This window comes from Drosophila obscura, unplaced genomic scaffold, assembly GCF_018151105.1.
Source record: "Drosophila obscura isolate BZ-5 IFL unplaced genomic scaffold, ASM1815110v1 contig_192, whole genome shotgun sequence".
Taxonomy (NCBI): Eukaryota; Metazoa; Arthropoda; class Insecta; order Diptera; family Drosophilidae; genus Drosophila; species Drosophila obscura.
Genome location: NW_024542781.1, coordinates 1362582 through 1385572, shown reverse-complemented (window position 1 = coordinate 1385572; position 22991 = coordinate 1362582). Strand labels below are relative to the sequence as shown.

The 22991-nt window shown below is 46.4% G+C and overlaps 11 protein-coding genes across 12 annotated transcripts in view; 5 read left to right on the top strand and 6 right to left on the bottom strand.

The window, feature by feature from the left end:
• LOC111067632 (protein lap4) overlaps window positions 1–3584 on the bottom strand; it is a 71434-nt gene extending 67850 nt beyond the window's left edge. Inside the window, 2 exon segments of the mRNA XM_041593567.1 lie at window positions 1873–2332; window positions 3480–3584. Of these exon segments, the coding sequence (XP_041449501.1) occupies window positions 1873–2034 (162 nt within the window). The 5' untranslated portion in view covers window positions 2035–2332; window positions 3480–3584.
• Window positions 3585–5738: 2154 nt separating this feature from the next.
• LOC111067644 (fas-associated death domain protein) lies at window positions 5739–6850 on the bottom strand. Its single transcript, XM_022356863.2, has one exon. The coding sequence runs from the start codon at window positions 6754–6756 to the stop codon at window positions 6052–6054; it is 705 nt and encodes a 234-aa protein (XP_022212555.2). The 5' UTR covers window positions 6757–6850; the 3' UTR covers window positions 5739–6051.
• Window positions 6851–6916: 66 nt separating this feature from the next.
• Window positions 6917–7070, top strand: LOC111067682. The gene has a single exon (XM_022356935.2). It carries the CDS (start codon window positions 6966–6968, stop codon window positions 7068–7070), a length of 105 nt encoding a protein of 34 aa, XP_022212627.1. The 5' UTR covers window positions 6917–6965.
• LOC111067680 (pre-mRNA-processing factor 17) lies at window positions 7071–9159 on the top strand. Its single transcript, XM_022356932.2, has 3 exons — window positions 7071–7773; window positions 7841–8319; window positions 8390–9159. The coding sequence occupies exons 1-3, from the start codon at window positions 7071–7073 to the stop codon at window positions 8921–8923; spliced, it is 1716 nt and encodes a 571-aa protein (XP_022212624.2). The 3' UTR covers window positions 8924–9159.
• Window positions 9099–11604, bottom strand: LOC111067681 (transmembrane protein 181). Its single transcript, XM_022356933.2, is given in 8 exon segments — window positions 9099–9795; window positions 9797–9804; window positions 9872–9974; window positions 10036–10313; window positions 10384–10483; window positions 10548–10628; window positions 10686–10942; window positions 11001–11604. Coding segments are annotated over 8 exon segments (1647 nt in total). The 5' UTR covers window positions 11452–11604; the 3' UTR covers window positions 9099–9426.
• Window positions 11605–11814: 210 nt separating this feature from the next.
• On the bottom strand, window positions 11815–13533 carry LOC111067672 (NADH dehydrogenase [ubiquinone] 1 alpha subcomplex subunit 10, mitochondrial). The gene is made up of 3 exons (XM_022356922.2): window positions 13425–13533; window positions 12058–13189; window positions 11815–11990 (listed from the first exon to the last, which is right to left on the bottom strand). Exons 2-3 carry the CDS (start codon window positions 13186–13188, stop codon window positions 11895–11897), a joined length of 1227 nt encoding a protein of 408 aa, XP_022212614.1. The 5' UTR covers window position 13189; window positions 13425–13533; the 3' UTR covers window positions 11815–11894.
• A 125-nt stretch (window positions 13534–13658) lies between these two features.
• Window positions 13659–14981, top strand: LOC111067673 (holocytochrome c-type synthase). Its single transcript, XM_022356923.2, has 3 exons — window positions 13659–13860; window positions 14002–14598; window positions 14658–14981. The coding sequence occupies exons 2-3, from the start codon at window positions 14003–14005 to the stop codon at window positions 14914–14916; spliced, it is 855 nt and encodes a 284-aa protein (XP_022212615.1). The 5' UTR covers window positions 13659–13860; window position 14002; the 3' UTR covers window positions 14917–14981.
• Window positions 14982–15917: 936 nt separating this feature from the next.
• Window positions 15918–17691, top strand: LOC111067614 (caspase). Its single transcript, XM_022356789.2, has one exon. It carries the CDS (start codon window positions 16143–16145, stop codon window positions 17187–17189), a length of 1047 nt encoding a protein of 348 aa, XP_022212481.1. The 5' UTR covers window positions 15918–16142; the 3' UTR covers window positions 17190–17691.
• A 116-nt stretch (window positions 17692–17807) lies between these two features.
• LOC111067617 (electron transfer flavoprotein subunit beta) lies at window positions 17808–19123 on the bottom strand. Of its 2 annotated transcripts, XM_022356792.2 has the most exons (3): window positions 19029–19123; window positions 18915–18971; window positions 17808–18790 (listed from the first exon to the last, which is right to left on the bottom strand). In XM_022356792.2, exons 2-3 carry the CDS (start codon window positions 18963–18965, stop codon window positions 18080–18082), a joined length of 762 nt encoding a protein of 253 aa, XP_022212484.2. In that variant the 5' UTR covers window positions 18966–18971; window positions 19029–19123; the 3' UTR covers window positions 17808–18079. The 2 variants fall into 2 exon arrangements, with proteins under 2 accessions (XP_022212484.2, XP_022212485.2); XM_022356793.2 differs by lacking the exon at window positions 19029–19123 and having other exon boundaries at window positions 18915–19017.
• A 234-nt stretch (window positions 19124–19357) lies between these two features.
• Window positions 19358–20589, top strand: LOC111067616 (3'(2'),5'-bisphosphate nucleotidase 1). Its single transcript, XM_022356791.2, has 2 exons — window positions 19358–19820; window positions 19885–20589. The coding sequence occupies exons 1-2, from the start codon at window positions 19442–19444 to the stop codon at window positions 20421–20423; spliced, it is 918 nt and encodes a 305-aa protein (XP_022212483.1). The 5' UTR covers window positions 19358–19441; the 3' UTR covers window positions 20424–20589.
• Window positions 20441–22937, bottom strand: LOC111067607 (protein claret segregational). Its single transcript, XM_022356782.2, has 3 exons — window positions 22660–22937; window positions 21920–22590; window positions 20441–21854 (listed from the first exon to the last, which is right to left on the bottom strand). Exons 1-3 carry the CDS (start codon window positions 22847–22849, stop codon window positions 20604–20606), a joined length of 2112 nt encoding a protein of 703 aa, XP_022212474.2. The 5' UTR covers window positions 22850–22937; the 3' UTR covers window positions 20441–20603.
• Window positions 22938–22991: the final 54 nt, after the last annotated feature.

Below are 22991 nucleotides of genomic sequence, written 5' to 3'. Positions count from 1 at the left end.
TGCCTCTGACAACGCGGAAATGTGGTTCTGCATAAAGCGACAACAACACAAACAAAAAAAAAAGGGTTCTCCAGAGCCCCAGAACATCAGTACATCCGTTGCTGCTGCTGTCTCCCATCTCCCGTGATTGCTGTGAGAGACTTGTGTCCATTGTGGTTGCTCCACAGCAGCAGAAACAGCAGCAACAACTTGTGGCGACGGCCGTTGAACGTTGCTCTAATAAAAATGTGTCCGACTTGTGTCAGACATGAATTTGCATTAGAAGTTCATTAGTGAAAGGCGGGGAAGGAGGAGGAGGAAGAGGAAAAACTGTAGGGAAAACTCTATTGAAAACACAAGCCACAACAATTGCATGGACAGCGACCGCAAATAAATTTGCAACCAGAGACAGGGGCCTGCTCCTCCGCTCCTCGCATTCGCTTCAGTTGCAATTGTGGATAGTAAATATATTTCATAGTATTATTCCTCCAACCCCCCACTTGTTGCCATGTCAACGAGACTTTTTCTGTTTATGTCTCTACGACTCTGGCCCCGCAGAGTTCTCAAAGTTCTGATTGTTTGTTTTTTATTCATCTATCCGGCAGATACTCTCGTACACTCGAGACGGAAGACCGCTGACATGAGAGAAATCAGAACCAGAAGCCAGAATATACATATACATATTATGTATATATAAATTGCAGTTCAGCGGAAGCTTCAGAACTATTTAAATTGCATCTAGTATATTCCTTAAAAATTTATAGAGTTAATCAAGGAACTATCTCTGTTTGCAAAGTGAGAAAAAGAATAGATAGTGTTAGAAAATACTATACTATACTATTCAGATTACTTGCAGTATTAGGTAATAATAATTGAATCAAAGATACTTCGTTTCAGAACTCTCCTTCACCACTAAATCAATATACTCTACGAGTATCTCTTCCATTTGTAGATGCGCCACACACTTTGGGGAGGTGGAAGGAGGTCCACTATTATCATAGGGGCATCACTTGGCTATTAATTGGTATTACAGCCGGTGGCTTTTGATGTTGACACAATGCCCAAGCTAGAGTATCTATGTATGTAGCTGTGTATCTGTGTGTATCCACAAGTTGCGTAATTGTGGATTCAATTATGGATGCAACGCCAGAAGCCATCCCCATGGCATGTACTCAATATCAAAGCTTTTACATTGTTAAATGTTAAAGATGCCCCAGCCCCAGCCGCTGCCCCAGCCCGCTCCCCGCATTAATTAAAGACTTCCGCTCGGACGGAGCCAACGTTTTTTGTCGTAATTGTTGTCTGTTCGCAAATGGTGGATGCACTCTCCAGAAGATACAAACAGACTGATAGCTACTCGTTCGTACAAGGAGGCTGAGTCTGACCAAAGTAGACCCTAGGCCCCGAGGGTCAATGTCCTTCTAGGAATGCAAACTACGCGACGAGGCGCATCAACCCCCCTCCCGTCAGAGTATCTGTGAGATGCGCAACAAGGTCGTCAGCCAGAGTTCTCCTCAGAAGAAGGGAGGATCTTGCTTGACAAATTTGTTTGCCTCTTCTGCTATCTGTCCTTCAGATAACTGGATGATGGATTGTTAGGTTTTTCTTTTAGATAACTCGATGGATATTTCATGCTCTTAAAAAAAATGTATCTATGGAATGAATCCTTGAATATTTATAATCGAAAGAGTAAAGTAGCGTCTAAACGATTCTGCAGTTTATTCCCATTAATATTTATGGTATTCATTTCCCAAACCACATCAGAACTCTAAAGGTTCCACCCAGAGTGAATTTCATTCAATTTCCCCACGCACTTTTGAGAGCCATGATATTTGCAGCAGCACCCCGCCTGCCCTTCCGCCCCACCACGCCCACAACGCCCACCACACTCACCTTGGGCAAATCCCTGATGTGATTGGCGTCCAGAAAGAGCTCCTCGAGGGTACGGGAGTAGCGTAGTATCTCCTCGGGCACTTGGGGCAGGGAGCAGTGGCGCTTGTCCACGAACTCCACCTGCCGGTTGCAGCCCTTGAAGATTGGAATGCACTTGAACATCGCGTCTGGTTGGTGGTTTATTGGTCGTTAAGTAAATCTTTTAGATATTATTTTCGTATTTTTTTGTTGTGTAGTTATTTTCCACTGTAGTTGTTGCTGTTGTTGTTGTCGATTGTTTTGGGCCCTGGCTCAAACAACAGCATACACGCAGAAATGGCCAAATTGTTGCCACATTTGTTGGTTTGGCACTTTTTTCGATTTACACTTTTTTTTTATTTGACGTTTTATTTTTATTTACACTGTTATTTTACATGGATTATCGCACACCTTTTGACCACATTTTGGCCACAATTTTATTCTGTAATTTATACGAATTTTTTCAATAATTTTCATTTTATTTTTAAACTATTTATTTCACTCTGCGTCACGTTATCCACGAGCTTTACGTTGCGTTTGCGTTATGACGTTATGCGAAAAATAAACGGCAAAAAAAAGGTAGCAACAAAAAAAAACGCACAAAGAAGAAGCAGAAACGCAGAGAAGAAGAAGAGAGACCTTGTCGCTGACGACAACAACAACGCTGTGGAGTTGTTTGTGTAAGAGAGAGGGAACAAAAGAGAGACACTCAAAAGAGAGCGCGAAATTGTTTGTCGCTGCAAATGTGTGGTTGCGTGTGTGTGTGTATCAGTAATAAGAGAAATAATGAATAATAATCAATTCTAATTGGCACCTATTGGAGCCCGGGAGGGGAAAGGGGAAAAAGGTAAAAGGGACGACAGGGAACGGAGACACTTTATGCATTTCATCACGTAGTTGGCAATGCGGACGCACTCACATTTGTTGCTTCTCTTTCCACACAAACAAACATTTCCACAGCCAGCGAATGAGCTGAGAATGACGGAATGAAGGGGGACATAAAGAGAGACAGACACACATTCCAAGCGGCATAAAAGTGGAAATATTATAATAAAAGGCGAAAACGAGAGACACACCCAAAAGTCGGAATTACTTTTTGTGAGCTATAGTACATTCTAGTGTGTGATTTGTTAATTCCATACGTGCAGAGCGGCGCAGCTTATGTTTTGGAATTTACACACAAAACACACACACTTTATGCACTCAGACCCACACATACACACACTCTTGCACACGTACATATACGCTGCGCAACAACAAAACGCTGGTCTTAGGCGGCGGAAAAAATGAGCTAAGAGGAGTGAGCGAGACAGGGCTTGAAATCAACGACAGCATTTTTCTAGGTTTTTTTGTCGTTTTTGTTACCACTTTTCGCACGCCTTAACACGCTTTGGCCAATTATGCGAATGGAATATCTACTGTACAGGGAAAACACACAAGAAAAACGAAACAACAAAAAACAACTAAAACGACGCATACAAATCTACAGCAAAAGGAAATCACAGGCACTAGCACACCACACAAATTGTATATTATTTGGTTGAATATTTCCAACCAGTCGAACTTCGTTTTTATTTATGCCAATTTACCAAAGTCATAAAAATGCGCGCGCTGTGTTGTTTTCGTTAATTTTCATTTTTCCGCAGAGTTCGACAATACCCCGACGTGTTCGTTGGCGCGGCGAAAAATCTGTGAGCTAGAGGTGTCAAACCATCGATGGCACTATCGATAGTATCGATATTTTACTGCTAGCCTCCACTATCGACGGTTTTGCGACTATCATGATAGTATCGAGCTACAGTCGTTGCGCTTTTGATATGTTTGGATTGGCTGTTATAAAATACGAAGACACATTTGTAAACAAATCGACAGGTGGCATCTAAATTTTTACAAGTTTACAAGTTGGACAAGTTTCTAAAAGGTTTTAATGGTTTTTAAATAATTTTTTGAGCCCGATACTATCACGATAGTATCGATTGTTTTTTTTTTCAATCCATTCAACGTTGATATTCCTCGAATTTGATATTCCGTTTAATATTACCAGCTAGTTGGCCTTCTCAACCCTAAACAAATAATTTTATCCGATAGATACTTAAATTTTCTACAATATTGGCTAGTTTTCAGAACTCTTTTTCATTGCATTGTTTCCATAAAAAGGTTCAAACAAAAACGGCCAAAGCATAAAACGTAAATGTCTAAATGTGACGTCAGTGTTGCTGATACCTATTATTGGAACCCGTGAACTGCAAAATTTCGTTAATATCTTTCAAAACAGAGACTGAGTAGTTTCTGCATTAATTGGAGCCTGAAATTACAAACAATATCTCAAGTCCATAATATCCATTTTCCCAAGTTATGCAGATTGTTGCTCATCCCGTGCCAAAGTTGCACAACAATGCTGCAATGCAAATCAAACGTATCTTACGGGATCGTCGCAACAATGAATATACGTTCCATACGCGTTCCCGTTAAGAACATGCGGCCACACCACGAAAAGGATGGGAAAGTCACCACGAAAACGCTCTCTTCACCTCTGAAAAGAGAGCAAATTTTGAAAAACCACCACGAATTGAGAGCGAAAAATGTCAGTATTTTTTTGTGCGCTAAATTTTGGCGGTCATTTTCAAATGTATATATATGGAAAAATAAATAGTTCACTTGATTTGTTTTGTCGAGTGTGACTGTCAGAAACCGAGAAAAAAAATAGCTTAAGCCCGCTCTTTTTAATCAGGTTATTAACCAGTAAATATCAACAAAAAAAAATTATTAATAATTAATTCCAAATCAGCTGTTTGCCTAAATTTGCCGTTTTTCACATTTCCAATTGTAACGCCTGAATTTTTCGTACATGCTGCTGGGCCACATGCTTCCAAGCATGTTGACAAAGTGTGTTCTGCATCGCTGATATGTCTAGTATGGGACTTCTTATACCCTATCATTTTTATATTACCACCTCACCATCGATTCTAGAATAAATTATAATGGGAATTTTGAACAATTGAACAGCACTTATTGCCGTTCAGAAGCGAACATGAACGTAAAGTGTATGTATACATAAAATATTTGTTTTTTTTAGGAACCCTTAGATCTCTTTCAATGTCCTTATCATGCGAGCATGGGGGCATTAAATGCATACATTTTCCTTCGAATTTTTGATTGTAAAATTCCTATTTTGCTTAGATTACTTTTAGCAGTAATTCCGTATACTTGGAGTGCATATTTTCACATGGGCCTTAGTATGGACTGATTTATTCCTGGGAGCAAGCAGCCACGTCATCTTTTCTTAGCCATAACCGACCTTTGAACCATAGTTGTATGGGTTTTGAAGTTAAGTTCCCTATCCAATATGATACCTAGATTTTTATATGACCTCTTGTGCGAGAGGCTTCCAAGGTTGGTTGGGAGGTAGATATAAAGAAGCGATTGTGATGCATCCACCATTAGTCGGCCCGCTCACACTGGCCACTTGTATACTTAGGCTGGTTTTAGATGTCTCAGTTATCAACATTACATCTATCTCATTGGCACTGAGCTGAGTCTGAGCTCTTCAATGCTTTTGACTAGTCCTCGTGCATTCCATAATCCGATTTATAATATTGGATTAGTCATTTCGAGATAAGCATTTGTACCAGGACACGAAATGCTTTGTTTGCATCCATTGTTTCCTGCATAAGTTTAAATATTTGGTCCATTCTGGAGTTTAAGTCACTTATGGCTAATTCCACTTAACTGTTGATCTTCAGCTTCGTACGACCGGGAACTGCTCCATAGTGTGGTTCCGTAGTTATTTTTCCCTTGACGTGCTCTTATCATGTCTGCATAAAAAAAGCCGCTCCTAACGGTAGCATTTGAAATGAATTGTGTTATGACTGGCTGAGTTTTATTTTTGATATGAAAGCATTTGTTTTATGGTTATCTGTATTGAGCACTAAATGAATTAAATAATCTATTCTTGGATTACATTACATGCATTACAAATTTCAGATTTACAGAATTCTTTGGCTTTCTGCCAACTAGCTATATATGTCACGCCTATCTACGGGGAAACACTCTCTTTATCCGTAGATCACAATCACATGTTTTTTCAATTATATTCTAGTACCATTGCCTTGCATTAACAAAAAATCATTTACAGTTGGTTTAACATGCAATCTATATCTTTCAGTGGGACATTATTTGCTCCACCTTCCTCTTTATGTCGTTCCGACCGCAGTCCGTCAAGGCTCGGCAGAGACGCATAAGGAAATGTCTAGGGTCATGGCACTCGTCCTCCTCCATCAGCCGCAGCAGATGTAGAATTTTGGATTTAAGATCACGGGGATATCGGTCTTCTAGGCCGTCCATGGTGCCCTCACCAATGCCCGCTTTGCGGCCCAATGCTCGCCAGAATCGACCCAGTTCCTCAGAGATCTTATTAAAGACAGCCTCGCGTTTGCGATCCGTGAATGCAACTGGTGTCACGTAGTTCTGCTGGGCGAGAAGTGGGGGCGCAGGAGCAGCAACCACAAGTGGAGGTGCTGCCACCTGAGGGACCTGGCCAATACGTAGGTGTTGTCGGATATCTTCGGCCAGTCGTTCTTCTTGATAGAGATTGATAGGTCCCCGGCTGTCCGGCTCGCGTGGCCCGTAGCTGTCCAGGGCTTCTCTCAGTTTCGGTTGATGGGAGCACATCTGGTACAGCGGCTCCACATTTTCCGGGTTCAACAGATCCGCAATTTCCAAAGCATCAATTAAATCTTGAATGGTCCGAATGGAGTCGAGTTTTCTCGTTGAAAGAGAAAAGGCTCCCTTTATCGCGTCAATGTCTGCAGAGCCTTCACAGGCCGTTTGCTTTAGTATGTCGTAGGACCAAAGACGTCCAGTCATTATGAATAACAATAAGGGTGCGACCCACAAAATGTTTTTTCTTGAAAAACATTAAATTTTTCGATCAACAGCTGTTGGGGCAATTGTTTTTTTCCTCGGTATATTACTGTGTATTTTTAAAATGATAATTGGTATATTTCGGTAATTTTCTGAGGGTCAGACGGGTATATTTGATCGATAAGACCGCGGTCACACTGGTGCCAATTTTGATGGAAATTTCTATAAACGTTTTTGTTTTCCTTCTGTACACCCTTATCGTTATCTATCTGCAGCACTTTGTTAACAAGTACACCGAGTTTGTGCGCAGCCTCTAAATGTTGTGCCTGCAATCCTACGCCAGCTCCTCCGAGGGGGACTCCGACCATGAGGACGCCGCTGTGGCAGCAGCAGCAGCGGTTCCTGCGCATTTGATGCCTGTAGACAAAACACATTCAGTGTCCTCGGCCATAGCGGTATGTGCGGCTCCCGTTGTGGTGCCCATTGGAGCGTCTGCAGTGCCGCGCACGCTGGATCCCACACTGAAAGAGGTAACCTACAATCCACGCTACGACGAAATGTACGCGCCAGTGAAGGGCCCCGACCACCCGGACCTGACCATGCAGCAGCGCGCGCCAAGAAACACGCTGGCCGGATACGTGGAGAAGGCGCACATCAATGCCTTTGAGTTTGAGAACCAGCGACGCACCTTCCACACGTACGGCTATGCTCTGGATCCGAGCGTGGACGAGGCGGCCGATGGGCAGACGTTTGTGGGCGACCTGCAGTCGGCATACGATGACAATGGCAAGACGGTCTTTGAGGCGCCGAAAGCAAAGAAAATGCGCAAACAGGAGAAGAACGACAAGCCCGATGATATCGAGGGCTTCCTGGGTCCCTGGGGCAAGTACGAGAATGAGGTAAGTGTGGCCAAACCGAACGAACAGGAACGGGCCGAGCTGGACGAGCTGCTGTCCAAGCGGCACAAACGCGGCCGCATTCCCGAGGACAAACCGCTCGAGGAGAAAGCGACACTGCACAGTGAGTATGCCACAGGATTTACAAAAAAAAAAAAACCAACTACTACTTGTTTATATTCTGTGTACAGTCAAGGATGCCTACGACTACCAAGGACGCTCGTATCTGCATGCTCCCCACGACCTGGGTGTGAATCTGCGCTCCAATGCCCCGCCACCCAAATGTTTCCTACCCAAGGCTCACATACACACCTGGACGGGGCACAACAAGGGCATCTCATCGATTCGCTGGTTCCCCAAGACGGCACATCTGCTGCTGTCCGGCTCCATGGACTGTCGCGTCAAGCTGTGGGAGGTCTATGGCGAGCGACGCTGCATACGCACATTCTCGGGCCATCGGCAGGCCATCAAGGACATTGCGTGGAACAACAAGGGATCACACTTTCTGTCCGCCTCCTACGATCGCTACATCAAGTTGTGGGATGCGGAAACGGGCGATGTTGTGTCCCGTTTCACCACCCGCAAGATGCCATTCTGTGTCAAGTTCCATCCGGATAATAGCAAGCAGCATCTGTTTGTGGCCGGCACCTCCGACAAAAAGATCATTTGCGTAAGTTCAACTCAACGGATTAACCTTCTCCGATTAACCCTCGCTTAATCCGTATTTTCCCTATCCACAGTGGGACACACGCAGCGGGGATATTGTGCAGGAATATGACAGGCATTTGGGCTCTGTCAGTACCATTACCTTTGTGGATGACAATCGTCGATTTGTGACCACCTCGGACGACAAGTCGATGCGCATTTGGGAGTGGGACATACCCGTGGACATGAAGTACATTGCGGATCCCACTATGCATTCCATGCCTGCGGTTACCTTGGCACCAAACGGCAAGTGGATGGCCTGCCAATCGCTGGACAACAAAATCGTCATCTTCTCGGCACTGAATCGCTTCAAAATGAATCGCAAAAAGACCTTCACCGGGCATATGGTGTCGGGCTATGCCTGCCAGCTGGACTTTTCGCCGGACATGAGCTACCTGGTGTCGGGCGATGGCGATGGCAAGTGCTACATCTGGGACTGGAAGACAACGAAAATGTACAAAAAATGGCAGGCGCATGATGGCGTCTGCATCAGTGCTTTGTGGCATCCGCACGAGGCCAGCAAAGTGGCAACTGCCGGCTGGGATGGACAGATTAAATATTGGGACTGAGGGTCCAGTCCGCAACAAAATAACTTGTAACTAGATGTAAGTACTGATGTATAAATTGAATGATTATATGGCATAACTCATCTGTAAAGAAATACGACTCGAAAAAGACGCGTAAGGAAGAGTCCGAGGGTAGGGTGTTATTTTCTCCCGACTTGTGTATCATTTATTTGACTATTTCCATCAGTTTTGGGACTTGGAAGAGCAGTTTGGAATGTGATTGGAATTTTCATAAAATGCTGGCAGGCTAAGACGTTCCTTATTTGTATGAATTGAATAAGGATATATAATAGACATATTTATAGGCTTCGTCCCTTGGGCAAAACTTCGATTTATCTATGTTTAAATTTCGGAAATTCGTAATATTTATTTAATGTTAGAGTAGAGATTATCAGAGATTATTTTGTACAATTATTTACGCACTTAAGCCCCTGCCTGCGCTCTACCAATGGAATATTTTTTGGAACATCTCTAACTAATCGTCTCAAATCGCTTCTATCCGCCGATCAATCGCTGTCGTAATCGTTTTTACCACCCCCACTCCCACCCACCGAGGTGAGCGGGCGTCGTGACTCCTCATCGGAACCATAGACCACATCCTCGTCGGAGTCATCGATCATTGAGATGGCGGGATTATCCTTGGTGACCGCCAGCTCGGCCTGGGAGAAGCGTCCATCGGGTGAGTACACATACGCCATGGTGTACAGATAGAAGTTGAGGAGACCGTAGAAGCACATGAACTGGGCGGAGCTGCGGTAGGTGGTGTTCAGCGAGGCCACAAAGTTATCCTCGAGTATGCCAAAGCCGAAGCGACTCGTGGTCACCGAGATGGAAATGGCCAGAACGAAGAGCATAAGCAGCGTCAGGAACTTGAGGCCGCATGTCTGTCGAATGGAACAGATTAGAACGATGATGATTGGACTGGATGATTTCCCGAATGGGATCTCTCACCAAAGTAGGGCATGGACCGCAGCTCGGTGTAGGCGCGGAGCAGCAGCAGGACCAGATACAGCACATACATGCAGCAGGCAATGTAGAAGAACAGCTTGAAGCCCTGCCAAGGATATTCACATTAAGAAAGAGAGACGGCAGGCAGAAGCAGGATCAGTACTCACATTGTAGTTCCTGGTGTCCACAAAGTGACTGTAGGTGGGGTCCCTCAGCTCGTTGCACTTCTCCCAGGTGGCCAGGACAATGGCGCACAGCCAAATGGGCAGCACGACAATCACCTTAACCAAATAGAAACGCACAAAGCTGCGCTCGTTCTGCCGCAGGCCATGATAGATGCACAGCCAGAACATGAGCAGGGCACAGAGGAAGGTGGCCTGTAGAATGGCATCCAGCATGCCAGGCAGCCAAGAGTTCATCAGGAAGATCAGCGGAAAGAAGGGATCTGCAAGGCAGTGAGTTAATTAATATCTAGAAAAGGGGTAATAGACCGCATCGCGTGTCGCGTATCTCACTGTCGTAGAGCAGGAGCAGAGGCAGCAGCACCGAGAGCCAACGCTGCTCTATGGACCAATCGAAGACGGGATATTTGCGCAGGGTGTGGGCATACCAGCACTGAAATGGGGAATCCACGAATTAGTAGAAATCTCTGGCTTACATCTCCATGGCATGCACTTACAATGACAATGAAGGTAAACAGCAGAAAGATGCACCTGAACCAGATCTCAATCTGTGTAAACTCCGGACTGTATGTCTTGAACTATGCGAAATTAAATGATGAATATAGATAAAGATATAGGTAATCCAGCTGACTTACATAGAAGGTTATGCTGCGTATGTTATACTTTTGATGAAAGGACTCGAGGCCAAAGAACCGCACCGTGATGATGTAGTGGGCATAGTCGAGAAAACCCAAATGCATCACCGTAAACTCCTCGCAATCGTTGCGCGCACACACCAAATGACGCGTGCGATTGTGTGCCATACCAGACCCAAGGACACTCAGCGGTTTGTGCTGCTCATTGATGCCATCGATGGTTACGCTCACCTGGAAACTCTTGTCATAGCGCTCATCTGTTTAGGGAGGAGACACATCAGACCAAAGCAAAAGTAAGACCAGCCAACCACCCACCATCGTTGTTATCCGTCACCAGTTTGGCTATCAGCCATAGCTGCTGTGAGTACGTGGTAGTCAGCGGGGACTTCATGGCAAAGGGGCCCGTGGCCAGAACCGTGGGACTGTGGGCCAGCGTTGTATTGGCCAGCACCTGCTGAGCTGTCAGCGTCGAAGTGCTGGTAATGGGCGGCCCTGTGAGGCCGATAATGATGCCCAGGCCAAAGCAGGTGAAGAAGCCCAGAAATACCATGACGAAATCTCGCTTGTGCATCGAGTAGAGACGCATGTGCACGGATCGCTCGCAGCGGTCGTGATGGTAGGCGGGCGATATGTACTTGCTAAAGTCGCTGAACAGATCGCTGAACTGCGAAAGCGAGGACTTGAGGCGCAGCAGTAGGCCTCCGGACGGCAGCTGGTAGGCATAGCCCAGACCAGAGGCATCTCCGTCCGAGTGTGGCTTGGCCATCTGGTCTAGTGGAAGTGTTGAATGCTAGTGCTGCAGTCTCGATATCCAATAATTAACCATTCGGCGTTGCTTTCAGCAAACTGCTCCTGCTCCTTGATTTATGCACAGCTTTTCCCTGCGACGTTTGTGCGCCTTTTGAGGAAAATATCGATTTTGGACAAACACTCGCATATGCTGGGTCGCTCGTCTCCCCCTGCGCCCCCTGGGGGTGGGTGGACATGCAGTGCGCCTGCGCACTGTTATCAATCATTGAAAAGATAAATAATATAAACATAAATATAGTACGGAGCCTCGTCCCGCCACGCACCCCGTAGGTTCTTCCTTCCTTTCCTGCAAGCGTTGCAAGCTGGGCATTTCCCATTATTTTACTAGACTGTTTTATTACATAATTAACACATTTCGCCAGATGATTTCAAATTCAAACGCTTTGCAAAAAAAACCCTCTAGACGGCCTCGTTGATGCCCACCTTCGTCTTGGTGAGGAGACCAGTGTCACCCATGTCCTCATTGTAGCCAGGACGGAACTTCATGCCGGGCGCCTGCAACAACAAATACAAACCAAATTGAGACACGGAATAACGATGGAGAATTAAGGATGGAGCTCACATTGAACCAGACATCACGCCAGATTTTGCTGTCGTCGGCACTGCGCAGCAGCTCGGGCACGTCGAAGCGTGGCACATTGAAGTAGTTCATCAGATCGGGCTTCTCGTGGCAGTACCTGATGCGAGCCTCGGACCACTCGCTCTCCAGCGGGAAGCGCCAGTCGATCATCTTCTTGTTATGCGGATCCGACTCGTACTGGTTGAAGTCGATGCGCTCGATATCCTCGACGACCACCTCGGTCTCACCGCCGGCTGACCAGTCGTAGATGAGCAGCTCCGCATGGTTGGCAATGTCCTTGAGATACTGCTGCTTGAACAGGGACTCCATGTCACGCAGATATGCCTCGCTGAAGACCTTCGACTGCTGCTCGTAGTCCACGTTGCGTGCCTTAATCTGCTTCTGAACGGCATCAACCGGCAGGTCCAGGTAGATAACCAAATGCGGCTTCAGCAGCTCTCCAATGGTGTTCTGACGAATCTCGTTGTAGACGGAGCGGGCGCCACGCGACAGATAGCCCTGACGGAACATGGTCTCCATGAACACGAAATCCGAGTAGGGACTGCGTTCCAGGACGACGCCCTGGCCGGTGGAGAAGATGTGCTGCAGTGCATCGATGTACTGCGAATAGCGAAGCATGTACATGCGGATTTGGAACTGCGCGGCCAGATCGTGACTGGGATCCAGACAGAAGTTGCGAATGTCATAGCTGCGGCAGCTCGGCGGTAGCTCGGGATCCAGCTTGCGCATATCATAGCCATATGAATTGATGTAGATCAAATCCAAATCCACGGCCGGATAGTACTGCATGTCCAGCTCCTCGGCCAGCTCCTTGGCGAATTTCGTTTTGCCCGAGGCAATGGGACCCTCGACGCAAATCACTTTCGAGTTCTCATCGAAGCGCTTGGAGGTCTTGTCGAAGAACGCATTGAATACGCTGTACTTCTTGGTCTTGTACGGATACGGTGCCGCCTTGGGCACACGCGGTCCGCCGCGCATCGTCTTGCCGGAGATGTTGCACTTTTGCTGGAAGGCGGCGGGCAGGGCGTTCGTCTGGGCCTGCAGCAGGGTGTTGGGGGCAGTGGCGCCGCGGCTGACGAGCCGCACCAGGCCAACACGAAACACGGCAGTCATTCTGTGGGAAAACAATTAACATTTAGAAATTAACTTCAATATAAACAATAATATGTCCAGTGGCACTTTGTCGGGTGTGTTACATCACAGGAGCAATTAGAATTGTGCCGTAATTTCACCTTAAAGTCGGCGTTTGTAGGACCTGAGACAATCGGTTTTTCTCCGGCTATACACGGCTTTTGGCTGGTCAATTGAGCAGCACAATTTAATTGTCTGTTTCCCCTGAATTAACTCACTTTTCAAGCAAAATATCTTAGATCTGCCCAAAAACAATATCGGTCGGTGTTGGAAAACGTCTCGTTTTTGGCACACCAGAGCTATACAGCACTAAATGCAGGTATGTGCAGGGCTGTCGCGTCACCCAATTAAATGTTATACGTCTGAATCTATAATTTAAATATATTTCAAAACGATTCGGGCTGTGGGTCAACACGGACTAGTCTCTACTTTTTCTGAATATTAGCTCTTACTTTTCTGTTACTAAAAACTTACACCTGACAAGGAATTAAATTCCGTCTTCATTACTTTGGCAACCCTTCGCGTAACCTTTTAGAATTTCACTCTCCGCTGCAACTGTCCTGCGATGAACTGTAAATATATTAATTAAATTTAAACGCGAGTGACTTTCAAAACAAATCATCGAATTCAAAGACTCATAAGCTAGAGGATTAGGTAGGTGTGGGTGTGCCCGCCGTTCTGCTGGCCATTTTTCAGCGGTTACAGTTACGCAACTGAGAGAACTGGCGCACCAAGAAACAAATTTTTCCCGTGACACAGATTTCATTGTTCCCTCATTCTTCTATAAAACTACAGGATGGGTAACAACGCTAGCTTCAACGTCCAGATGGAGGCGCCGAAAGGTGTGCCCGCTGATCATGCCAAGCACGTGTCCGCTGGTGGCTCACCGCCACCAGAGTGCCCCATGCACCAGAAGCAGGGTGGCGATAACAAATCTGCCTCGGCAGTGCCCCCACATCCCAAAATGCAGCAGCAGGCTTCTGAGTGCCCCGTGCAGCACGACAATAGCGATGTGAATCCACTCAATATGATGCCGCCGGCTAATCAACAGCCCTCACCAGGACAGCCGTTCGCACTGCCCACCGATCGGCAGACATCAACGATACCGAAGGTGACCGAGGACGGCAGCACTCAGTTCTGGCAGTATCCTAGCCAACAGATGTTCTGGAACGCGATGCTGCGCAAGGGTTGGCGCTGGAAGAAGGAGGACGTGGACCAGAAGGACATGGGCGATATCATTCGCATACACAACGCCAACAATGAGCAGGCCTGGCAGGAGGTGCTCAAGTGGGAGGCCCTGCATGCCAAAGAGTGCGGCAATCCGCGCCTAAAAAGCTTTGGCGGCAAGGCCAAGGACTTCAGTCCCCGTGCCCGTTTCCGCAGCCTGTTAGGGTAACTAATTCCTCACATTTCACATTCCGATACGCTTTCTAAGTTCAAGCACTTTCCAGGTATGAGCTGCCTTTCGATCGTCATGACTGGATTGTGGATCGGTGCGGCAAAGATGTCCGCTACGTCATTGACTACTACGACGGGGGACTTGTGGACAAGGACTATCGCTTTGCCCTTCTGGATGTGCGTCCTGCCATGGACTCGGTCGACAACGTCTGGGATCGTATGCGCGTGACCTACATGCGCTGGAGATACGAACTCACTGACAAGTTTGCCAGCAATGACAAGGAGAGCAGCAAGGCCTCCGCTAGCGACTAGAAACCGTTGCAGCATATTGTATCTGTAAAAAAATTGGACTAAGTTATTAAAGCAATTAGAATTAATGTTGTCTGCGTTTAAGTTGTTGCATCGGAAACGTACCATATCAAATGTGGGGGCCACAAATAATACACTTCTGAGCAACCTACGAAAAGAGCTTGTTTCATTTGATGGTTTTTAGATCAAGTTGAAACATCCGCAAATGAGTAATTTCCTATACCATGCAGTGAAACGGTATATGTATTCATCCTTACGGGATGAAGAAAATATTACCAGAAAATCATGGGGGGAAATCAACAGGTTGCAAATAATACAAGTATCATTGAGTCATCAATAATTTCAAAATGTGTGAGTTCCATTTCACACGGCAACACAATATTCGACAAATTTCATCATGCTAATTGCTTTTTTCCGCATCCTTCTGATACCCTTGGTGAAAAATGATATTATAGAATTGAGGAAATGTTTGAGATCTCAGGCTCCAATCAATGCAGAAACTAGTCAATGTTTAAAATCAGCTTGGAACACTGAATTTTGACAATAATTAAAGGAAATAAACAACCACATACAAACAGGTCTTAAAACGTAACCAATCTTGTAGAAAATTGATGTATCTATCGGATAAATTTATATATTAAATGCTGAGAGTCCTAGCTATCTATTAATATTTAACCGAATATTAAAATCGGGGAATTGGATGGAGAACGTTTAACCCATTGTCAACAAGTGGGTATATAAATAAAATCACCAATATGATTAAACTTGAATAATTTTAGCACAGTTCAGGTAAAAGATATCGTATTTTTTTTTTGGAAATATGGTTGAAATTTATCTATAAATATAATTGACAAACAGTACCATTTTCCGCCGACTAATTCAAATTGTTCAACTTTTTAAACAGAGAGGTGGTTAAGTGGGTTAAGGTCTTTGTTTTCCCACGGTATATTTATGGTATTTTTGAACATAAGAAGGTATATTTCGGTATATTTCTGAGAATCTGTCACACTGGTCGGTCACAAAAAACTGAAGACGATACCCGCCCGCCACAAACTAGCAAAAATTTGTTTCTATTGTTCGCTAGTTTTCTTTGTTGCAAGTTCCAAACCTACTTTCTTCCGCGCCTAGGATAATTAGTACAAGTGTTGCGCGATACTTCGTCCCGATATTGAAAACCAGTTTCGTTGTCTTTGTGACTCATCAAAATTCCACAGGCTCAAGGAAAATTGATGGAAAATACAATGGCCGACACAAGCACAAACAATAGCAGCAGCAACGAGTCCACCGATCAGGTAGGAATTCACGTGGAAAAGAACCCGGACGACCATACAGACGCCTTTGGCTCGGTGGGTGGCAGCAGTGGCAGCGCGACTGCAGCGTCCAGCTCCTCGCGCCACAACAACACCTACGGTAGCGGAGCCATTGGACAGCTGGCCAATGGCTATAGATCGCCTTCTTCGAGCTATGGCAAAAATGTTGCCAAAATGGTGACGGATCGGCATGCCGCAGAGTACAATATGCGACACAAAAATCGCGGCATGGCCGTGATCTTCAACCATGAGCACTTCGACGTGCCCACTTTGAAGTCGCGCGCTGGCACCAATGTGGACTGTGAGAATCTGACGCGAGTGTTGAAACAGCTCGACTTTGAGGTGACCGTTTACAAGGACTGTCGCTACCAGGACATTGTGAAAACAATTGAATTGGCCGCCTCGCAGAATCACGGCGATAGCGACTGCATTTTGGTGGCGATTCTATCGCACGGAGAGATGGGCTACATCTATGCCAAGGACACCCAGTACAAGCTGGAGAACATCTGGAGTTTCTTCACGGCCAATCACTGCCCCTCGCTGGCTGGCAAGCCGAAGCTGTTCTTCATCCAGGCCTGCCAGGGCGACCGCTTGGACACGGGCGTGACAATGCAGCGAGGACATACCGAAACTGATGGCGACTCATCCATGAGCTACAAGATACCCGTCCATGCCGACTTTCTCATTGCCTACTCGACCGTTCCGGGCTTCTACTCGTGGCGCAACACCACCCGGGGCAGCTGGTTCATGCAGAGCCTGTGCGCTGAACTGGCTGCCAATGGCAAGCGCCTGGATATCTTAACGCTGCTGACCTTCGTCTCGCAGCGTGTTGCCGTTGACTTTGAGTCATGCACCCCCGATACACCCGAAATGCACCAGCAGAAGCAAATCCCCTGCGTTACCACGATGCTAACGCGCATTTTGCGTTTCAGCGATAAGCAAATGGTGCCCGCCGGACGGGTTTGATGGCTAATGGTCTGGTTTATGGGTTGGCTAAGGCAAAGGCGGGGTGTGTGATACGCGGACGGGTGGGGTAATTACAGTAACGCCGAAACTGTACTGCAAGAACAATTTTCTACTTAATTTTCTTCTTCCCATAACCAGGGATATTTTCTGTCGGTATTATGCCGAATATATCTTTTAACTAGCATTTATTACCATCGGATTGACAACTCTCTTGCCCTTCTAAATTTATCAAGTGGGTCGAATAGCCCCTTTTAATATTTTTTTACAAATAGTTATACGCATAAATACTCGTCTGTATGTTTAATCGAAGCATTAATGTATGTGTCTGTCGTAATCGTCCAATTAAACAACAAGATTTTAGCATTTAGTTAAGAACTTTATATACGTATATGTTTTTATATCTTTATGTACAATTTATACTCTCTCTCTATAAAAAGTGCATTAGCTAATGTTTTCCTTTTATGTGGAACTGCTAATAAACAACAACAAAAAACAATAGAATTTACCATTGGGGAGTGCCATATCGGGCTAGGCGTTGGATCCACATTTTTGGGCCGCCTCAAGTTGAGCGAGATTTTCCTGAAAAGGAGTTTTTGGAAAATAGTCGAGACGAGTCGATGAGTTGACTTGACCCTGCCCTCTCTGTCTGTCAATCGCTTTACATTCAGAGCTTACAATCACTTTATTCTTAGAGCTGGGACACAATGGAAATAAATTTAAAATTTGATATTACTTAACGCACTACGATCAGGACGCTTGGGGGGAGGGAGGGGGAGGATAGCATTTTTAAAGCCTGTCTGCCGATCTACCTCAGAGGTTAGATAAATGCACATTTCTGATTTTTTTTTTTTTTCAACTAAAAACGGTTAAAATTTTGCTCACAATTTCGTTTAGATGTGGCCCCCCTCCTTCAGTTTGGCCACCAAGGCGTCGACATCGGCCACGGTGGCTCCTGCCTGGCGCACTGGGGGATCCTCTACGGAGATAATCTCAATGCGTGGCGTGGTATCAACACCCAAATCTTTGGCCGTGACCTTTTTCAGTGGCTTCTTCTTGGCCTTCATGATGTTGGGTAACGTGGCATAGCGTGGCGTGTTCAGGCGCAAGTCAGCGCTCAGTACGGCCGGTATCTTGGTTTTGATTGTCTCCAGGCCGCCATCGATTTCACGTGTGATGGTCAGGCCAGCGTCCGTCTTCTCGATCTTGTTGCAGAAGGTGCCCTGAGGCCAGTCCAACACGGCGGCGGTCATCTGGGCTGTCTGATTGGCGTCATCGTCGATGGCCTGCTTGCCAAGAATCACCAGATCCGCCTTCTCATCCAGCGCCAGCTTGGCAAGAATCTTCGAAATATGGATGGGCTGCAGCAGCTCGTACTCGGCCTGAGGCACATCCACATGAACTCCCCGATCAGCGCCCATGGCCATGGCGGTGCGTATAACCTCCGCCGACTGAGCTGGACCCACGGACACGGCAATGACCTCAGTGGCCAGCTTCTTCTCCTTCATCTTCACGGCCTCCTCGACGGCAATCTCATCAAAGGGATTCATCGAGTGCTTTACACCCTGGGTGACAACGCCAGTCTTGTCGGGCTTGACGCGGACCTGCAGATGGCCACATTTGATAATGACAATGATAATGAATAGTTTAATTAAGTTTAATTCTTCCGATTACGCAAAACGCAACAAGTGATAAGAAGAAGATGCAACAGGCTATTTCTCGGTTTACCTTGACAGCATAGTCGATCACACGCTTAACTCCAACCAAAACACGGGCCATTTTCTTCTAAAATATTTATATATATATATGGATGAAATAATTAAAACTTCAGCAGATATATACTCTTGATTTTGAGGGGCTGGTACAAAGGTCTTCTTCAGTAGTGTTGGTTCGTTCATGAACTACGAACAAAAAGGAACTATTCACTGAGATGTGAACGAACTGAACTGTTCATTTTTGTTAATGCTTTTAGTCCATTGTGTTCGCTATGTTTGAGCTGGCAATTTAAATTACGAAGTTAAAACGTACATAAATTGTGGTGTATTACTTACACATAGAAATTAAAATTGAACTAAGAACAAAAATTAATAAACTAAAAAAAGATTTAGTTCACTGAATCAAAAATGAACAATCGAACTTGTTCAGTAAAATGAACTACCTAAAATATCGGTAAATACAATGGTTAAACAGCTGTTGTACTTTCACACAAGCATCATTTAGACGCATTCCAAATACAAGAAAAAAAGTACAGAAACATGGCTTCGACTGCTCCGGTTATTATGAGAATTATGGCGTCTTCCATACAGACAGCCAAACGAGCTGGTGGCATCATTAGGGACGTGTTGAAACAGGGAGACCTGGGAATCGTCGACAAGGGAAAAAACGATCCCCAAACTGAGGCTGATCGATCCGCACAGCGCTGCATCATTGCCTCGCTGGCGAAGAAGTTTCCCAGCGTAAAGATCATTGGCGAGGAAGGTGGGTCCGACTTAAATGTGTGCGATGATTGGCTGGTGGAAGATTCGGATGAAACGTTTCTTCAGGAAAGCTGTCCGGCCGAGTGGCGTGATGCAAAACCCGAAGATTTTGTGATCTGGGTAGATCCACTGGATGGAACTGCTGAATATACACAGGGTAAGTTGGACACCGTAGACTTGACGAAACTCAACTCACTTGCCAACATTTTTCCCCCATTAAGGATACGTGGAACATGTCACTGTACTAATTGGTATAGCCATCAAAGATGCAGCGGTGGGCGGAATCATTCATCAGCCTTTTTACCAGCAGCCCGATGGTGAGCTGGGTCGGACCATTTGGGGACTCAAGGGTCTGGGCACGGGCGGATTCACACATTCGCTGGCCCCGCCCGGAGAGTTCATCATAACCACCACACGATCGCATTCCAATGCCCTGCACCAGCAGGCGCTCAATGCATTTCCGGCCACCAAAATTCTCAAAGTGGGCGGCGCTGGATTCAAGGTGTTGCAGCTACTAGAGGGCAAGGCTCATGCCTATGTTTTTGCCACACCGGGATGCAAGAAATGGGACACTTGCGCACCCGAAGCCGTGCTTGAGGCACAGGGCGGCTTCCTCACCGACATCAATGGCAAGCACTATGCCTACAATGCAAATGTGGAGCACGTGAATCAACAAGGCGTGCTGGCCAGCGTGGGCGAGAACCACTCGGAGCTGGTTTACAAAATTCCCCGCAAGGTGCGGGAGGCGGTGGGCGTATGAATCCGAAGTAACTTTCCTCACTTGATTAGTTTATTTTCGACTAAAAGTAAACACATAACTTAAGCGATAACAGAATTGTTGGGTGGTAAATAATGTTTTGGAATGCGTGTGCATGTGAGGCCTGTAGAAGAGAGAGAATATACAAACTTTCAGAACAAACAGAAAACAAAAACGAGTCGCCTATTTATCAAAGCTATTGCTCATGCTGCTGCTGCTGGCGCTGGAGCTCAAGGAGCTGTTGTTGAGTGCCATGTAACGATTGCGCTTTGCCTTTGGTATTTTGCAGGAATGAACGGAGGCAGCGAAACGCAAAGACTTGACAGACTCTTGGAAGCAGTCCTGGAAGGGCGAAACATTGATAAACATCAGCGTCTTGGAGTTACCACCCAGCGAGGGCATCAGTAGATGCGTAAGCTTTGAATTGCGATAGGGAATGTGGTCCTGCTTTTGTAGTAGAGCCAAAATGACGTTCGTCAGCTCGGAGAGCGAACGATTGATACTTTTCGTTTCGGTCATGCGTATGCTGGTCTTTGGCGACTCAGAGCCGGCCAAGTCAACCAGATTGATGGAGCCCACCGATACCTCCTGTTTCTCTGCATGTCGGCCTATCAGCTGAAGTTTGGTCACGGCATGCGATCGCGAGGACCGCTCGTTGCCCGCCGTGGATGCTGTGGCGCGATTCTGTCTGGCCATCAGCATAAGCTGGCGCAGATGGTGGGGATCGGCCACAGTCTCTTCGGTTATGTTGGACACATAAATGTCGTTCTTGTTGTTCTTCGCCATGCGAATTTCCATATCCTTCTGCTCGTTGCTCAGCAGATCGTACAGCACTTCGTTGTAGATCTCCAAGAAGGTGGCCTTAATCTCATACTCCCAGCCCAAGTTGCGATACCCCTTTATGGAGTCGAAGAGCAGATCTACGGTGCGTGGAATCACGCCCACCTCGTCCTGCACACCATCCATGGTATAGGTCTTGCCACTGCCCGTCTGGCCATAGGCAAATATGCAGATGTTGTAGCCGTCGAGCGCGGATTGAATGAGCGGCGACACCATCTCAAAAATATCCGTTTGCGTCGACTGAGGATGGAACACCTGGTCGAACGAGAAGATTTGCTGGCCCATCTTGTTCTTGGCCTGGCTATCGATGCTCTGCAGCTCGACTGTGGTTTCATCATGGAATATCCAAGTGCAGCGATTGCGTTCCAGCTCGGAGGCAAGTGGCGGACGTATTCGACAAAATACGCGTATATTTCCGCGCAGATCCATGACTAAGTTGTGCAGCTCTTTCCGCTCCATATTAGATTGGAACAGCTGCTCCTTGCAGGTCTCCAGTTCCGATGCTTGTTGCTCGTTGCTGCGCATCAGATCTTCGGTGCGCTGCCGCAGTTGCAACACCTCCTTGGTTAGGCTATCGTGTTCCATCTTTATTTGCTGCAATGAAAAAAGATTCGATATAGAATTGCAAGCGAAAATAAATGCGCTTTAATGTGGTTCACCTTATGATTTTCCTTCAGCTCCGACAGCTCTTCTTTTGTCCTGCCCAGCGAGGTTGTAATCGTTTCAATGTTCTTGGTCTGTTGCTTCACTTGCCTTTGCAGACAGTCGTTGTCTGTCTGCATATTTTTCAGGGAAGACTCGGTTTCGATTAGCTTCGTCTGCGTCTCCTCGAGCTGGGTGGGCAGAGACTCTAGTTCTCCCATATCCTCCACTTGCTTCTCGTACTTTGTTTTGAGCACCTTGTGCTTGTCCAGCAGATCATGGAATCGAGCCTTGAAATCATACGGTGCTATGCGCTTTGCAGCTGCACCGACACCGCTGGTTGCCGGCTTTGTTTTGGTAGCTGTGGCAGAGGCTGTGGCTGTGGCTGTAGTTGCTGCTCTGGGTAAAGGACGAGAGGCTATCGGTCGCTTGGTTACAGTGGAAGCTGGCGCTGTCGTTGTTGTATTTCCAGCCTGTCGACCCAAACGCTGACCTGGGGCCGGAGCAGTGGCCACATTTGTGTTGCCAAAGCGCGAGACTTTGCTGGGAATGCTCGCCAATGCTGGCTGTGCCGCCGGGCGTTTGTTATTCTGGCGCATCTCGTTGATGTCGCAGGCCGAGCGACTTCGTCTCAATTTGGCGCGATTTTGGTTTGATATTTTGGTAGGCTCCGGCGAGGCAGCTCGACCTATACATAGATGCAATACGACAAAGGTTGCGGTGATGGTCTCTGGCAATGCTTTAAGCCCACACTTACCCCTGCGACGATCCATGTCCTGCAAATTGTTAATATCTCGGGAGAGCGGTGCCAGCAAGTTTCCACAGTAGGTTTGGTTTGCACTGAAGGCGCCCGCACCGCCGGCTTTGATTCGATCTGTGGGCAGTATACTTTTCACCGGCATCATGGGCCGCTTTATGGTCGACGGTTTTGGCAAGCGCGATTCCATTATTATTATATTTTATATTCAATTGTATTTTCCTCCCGTCACTTCTCTCCGTTCCAATTTCCAATGGAAGTTGACTTGATAGCAGAGACGCCTTGATCGAGAAAATGCGACGCTCCGACGCCGCTTGGCGCCGTTAATTTCG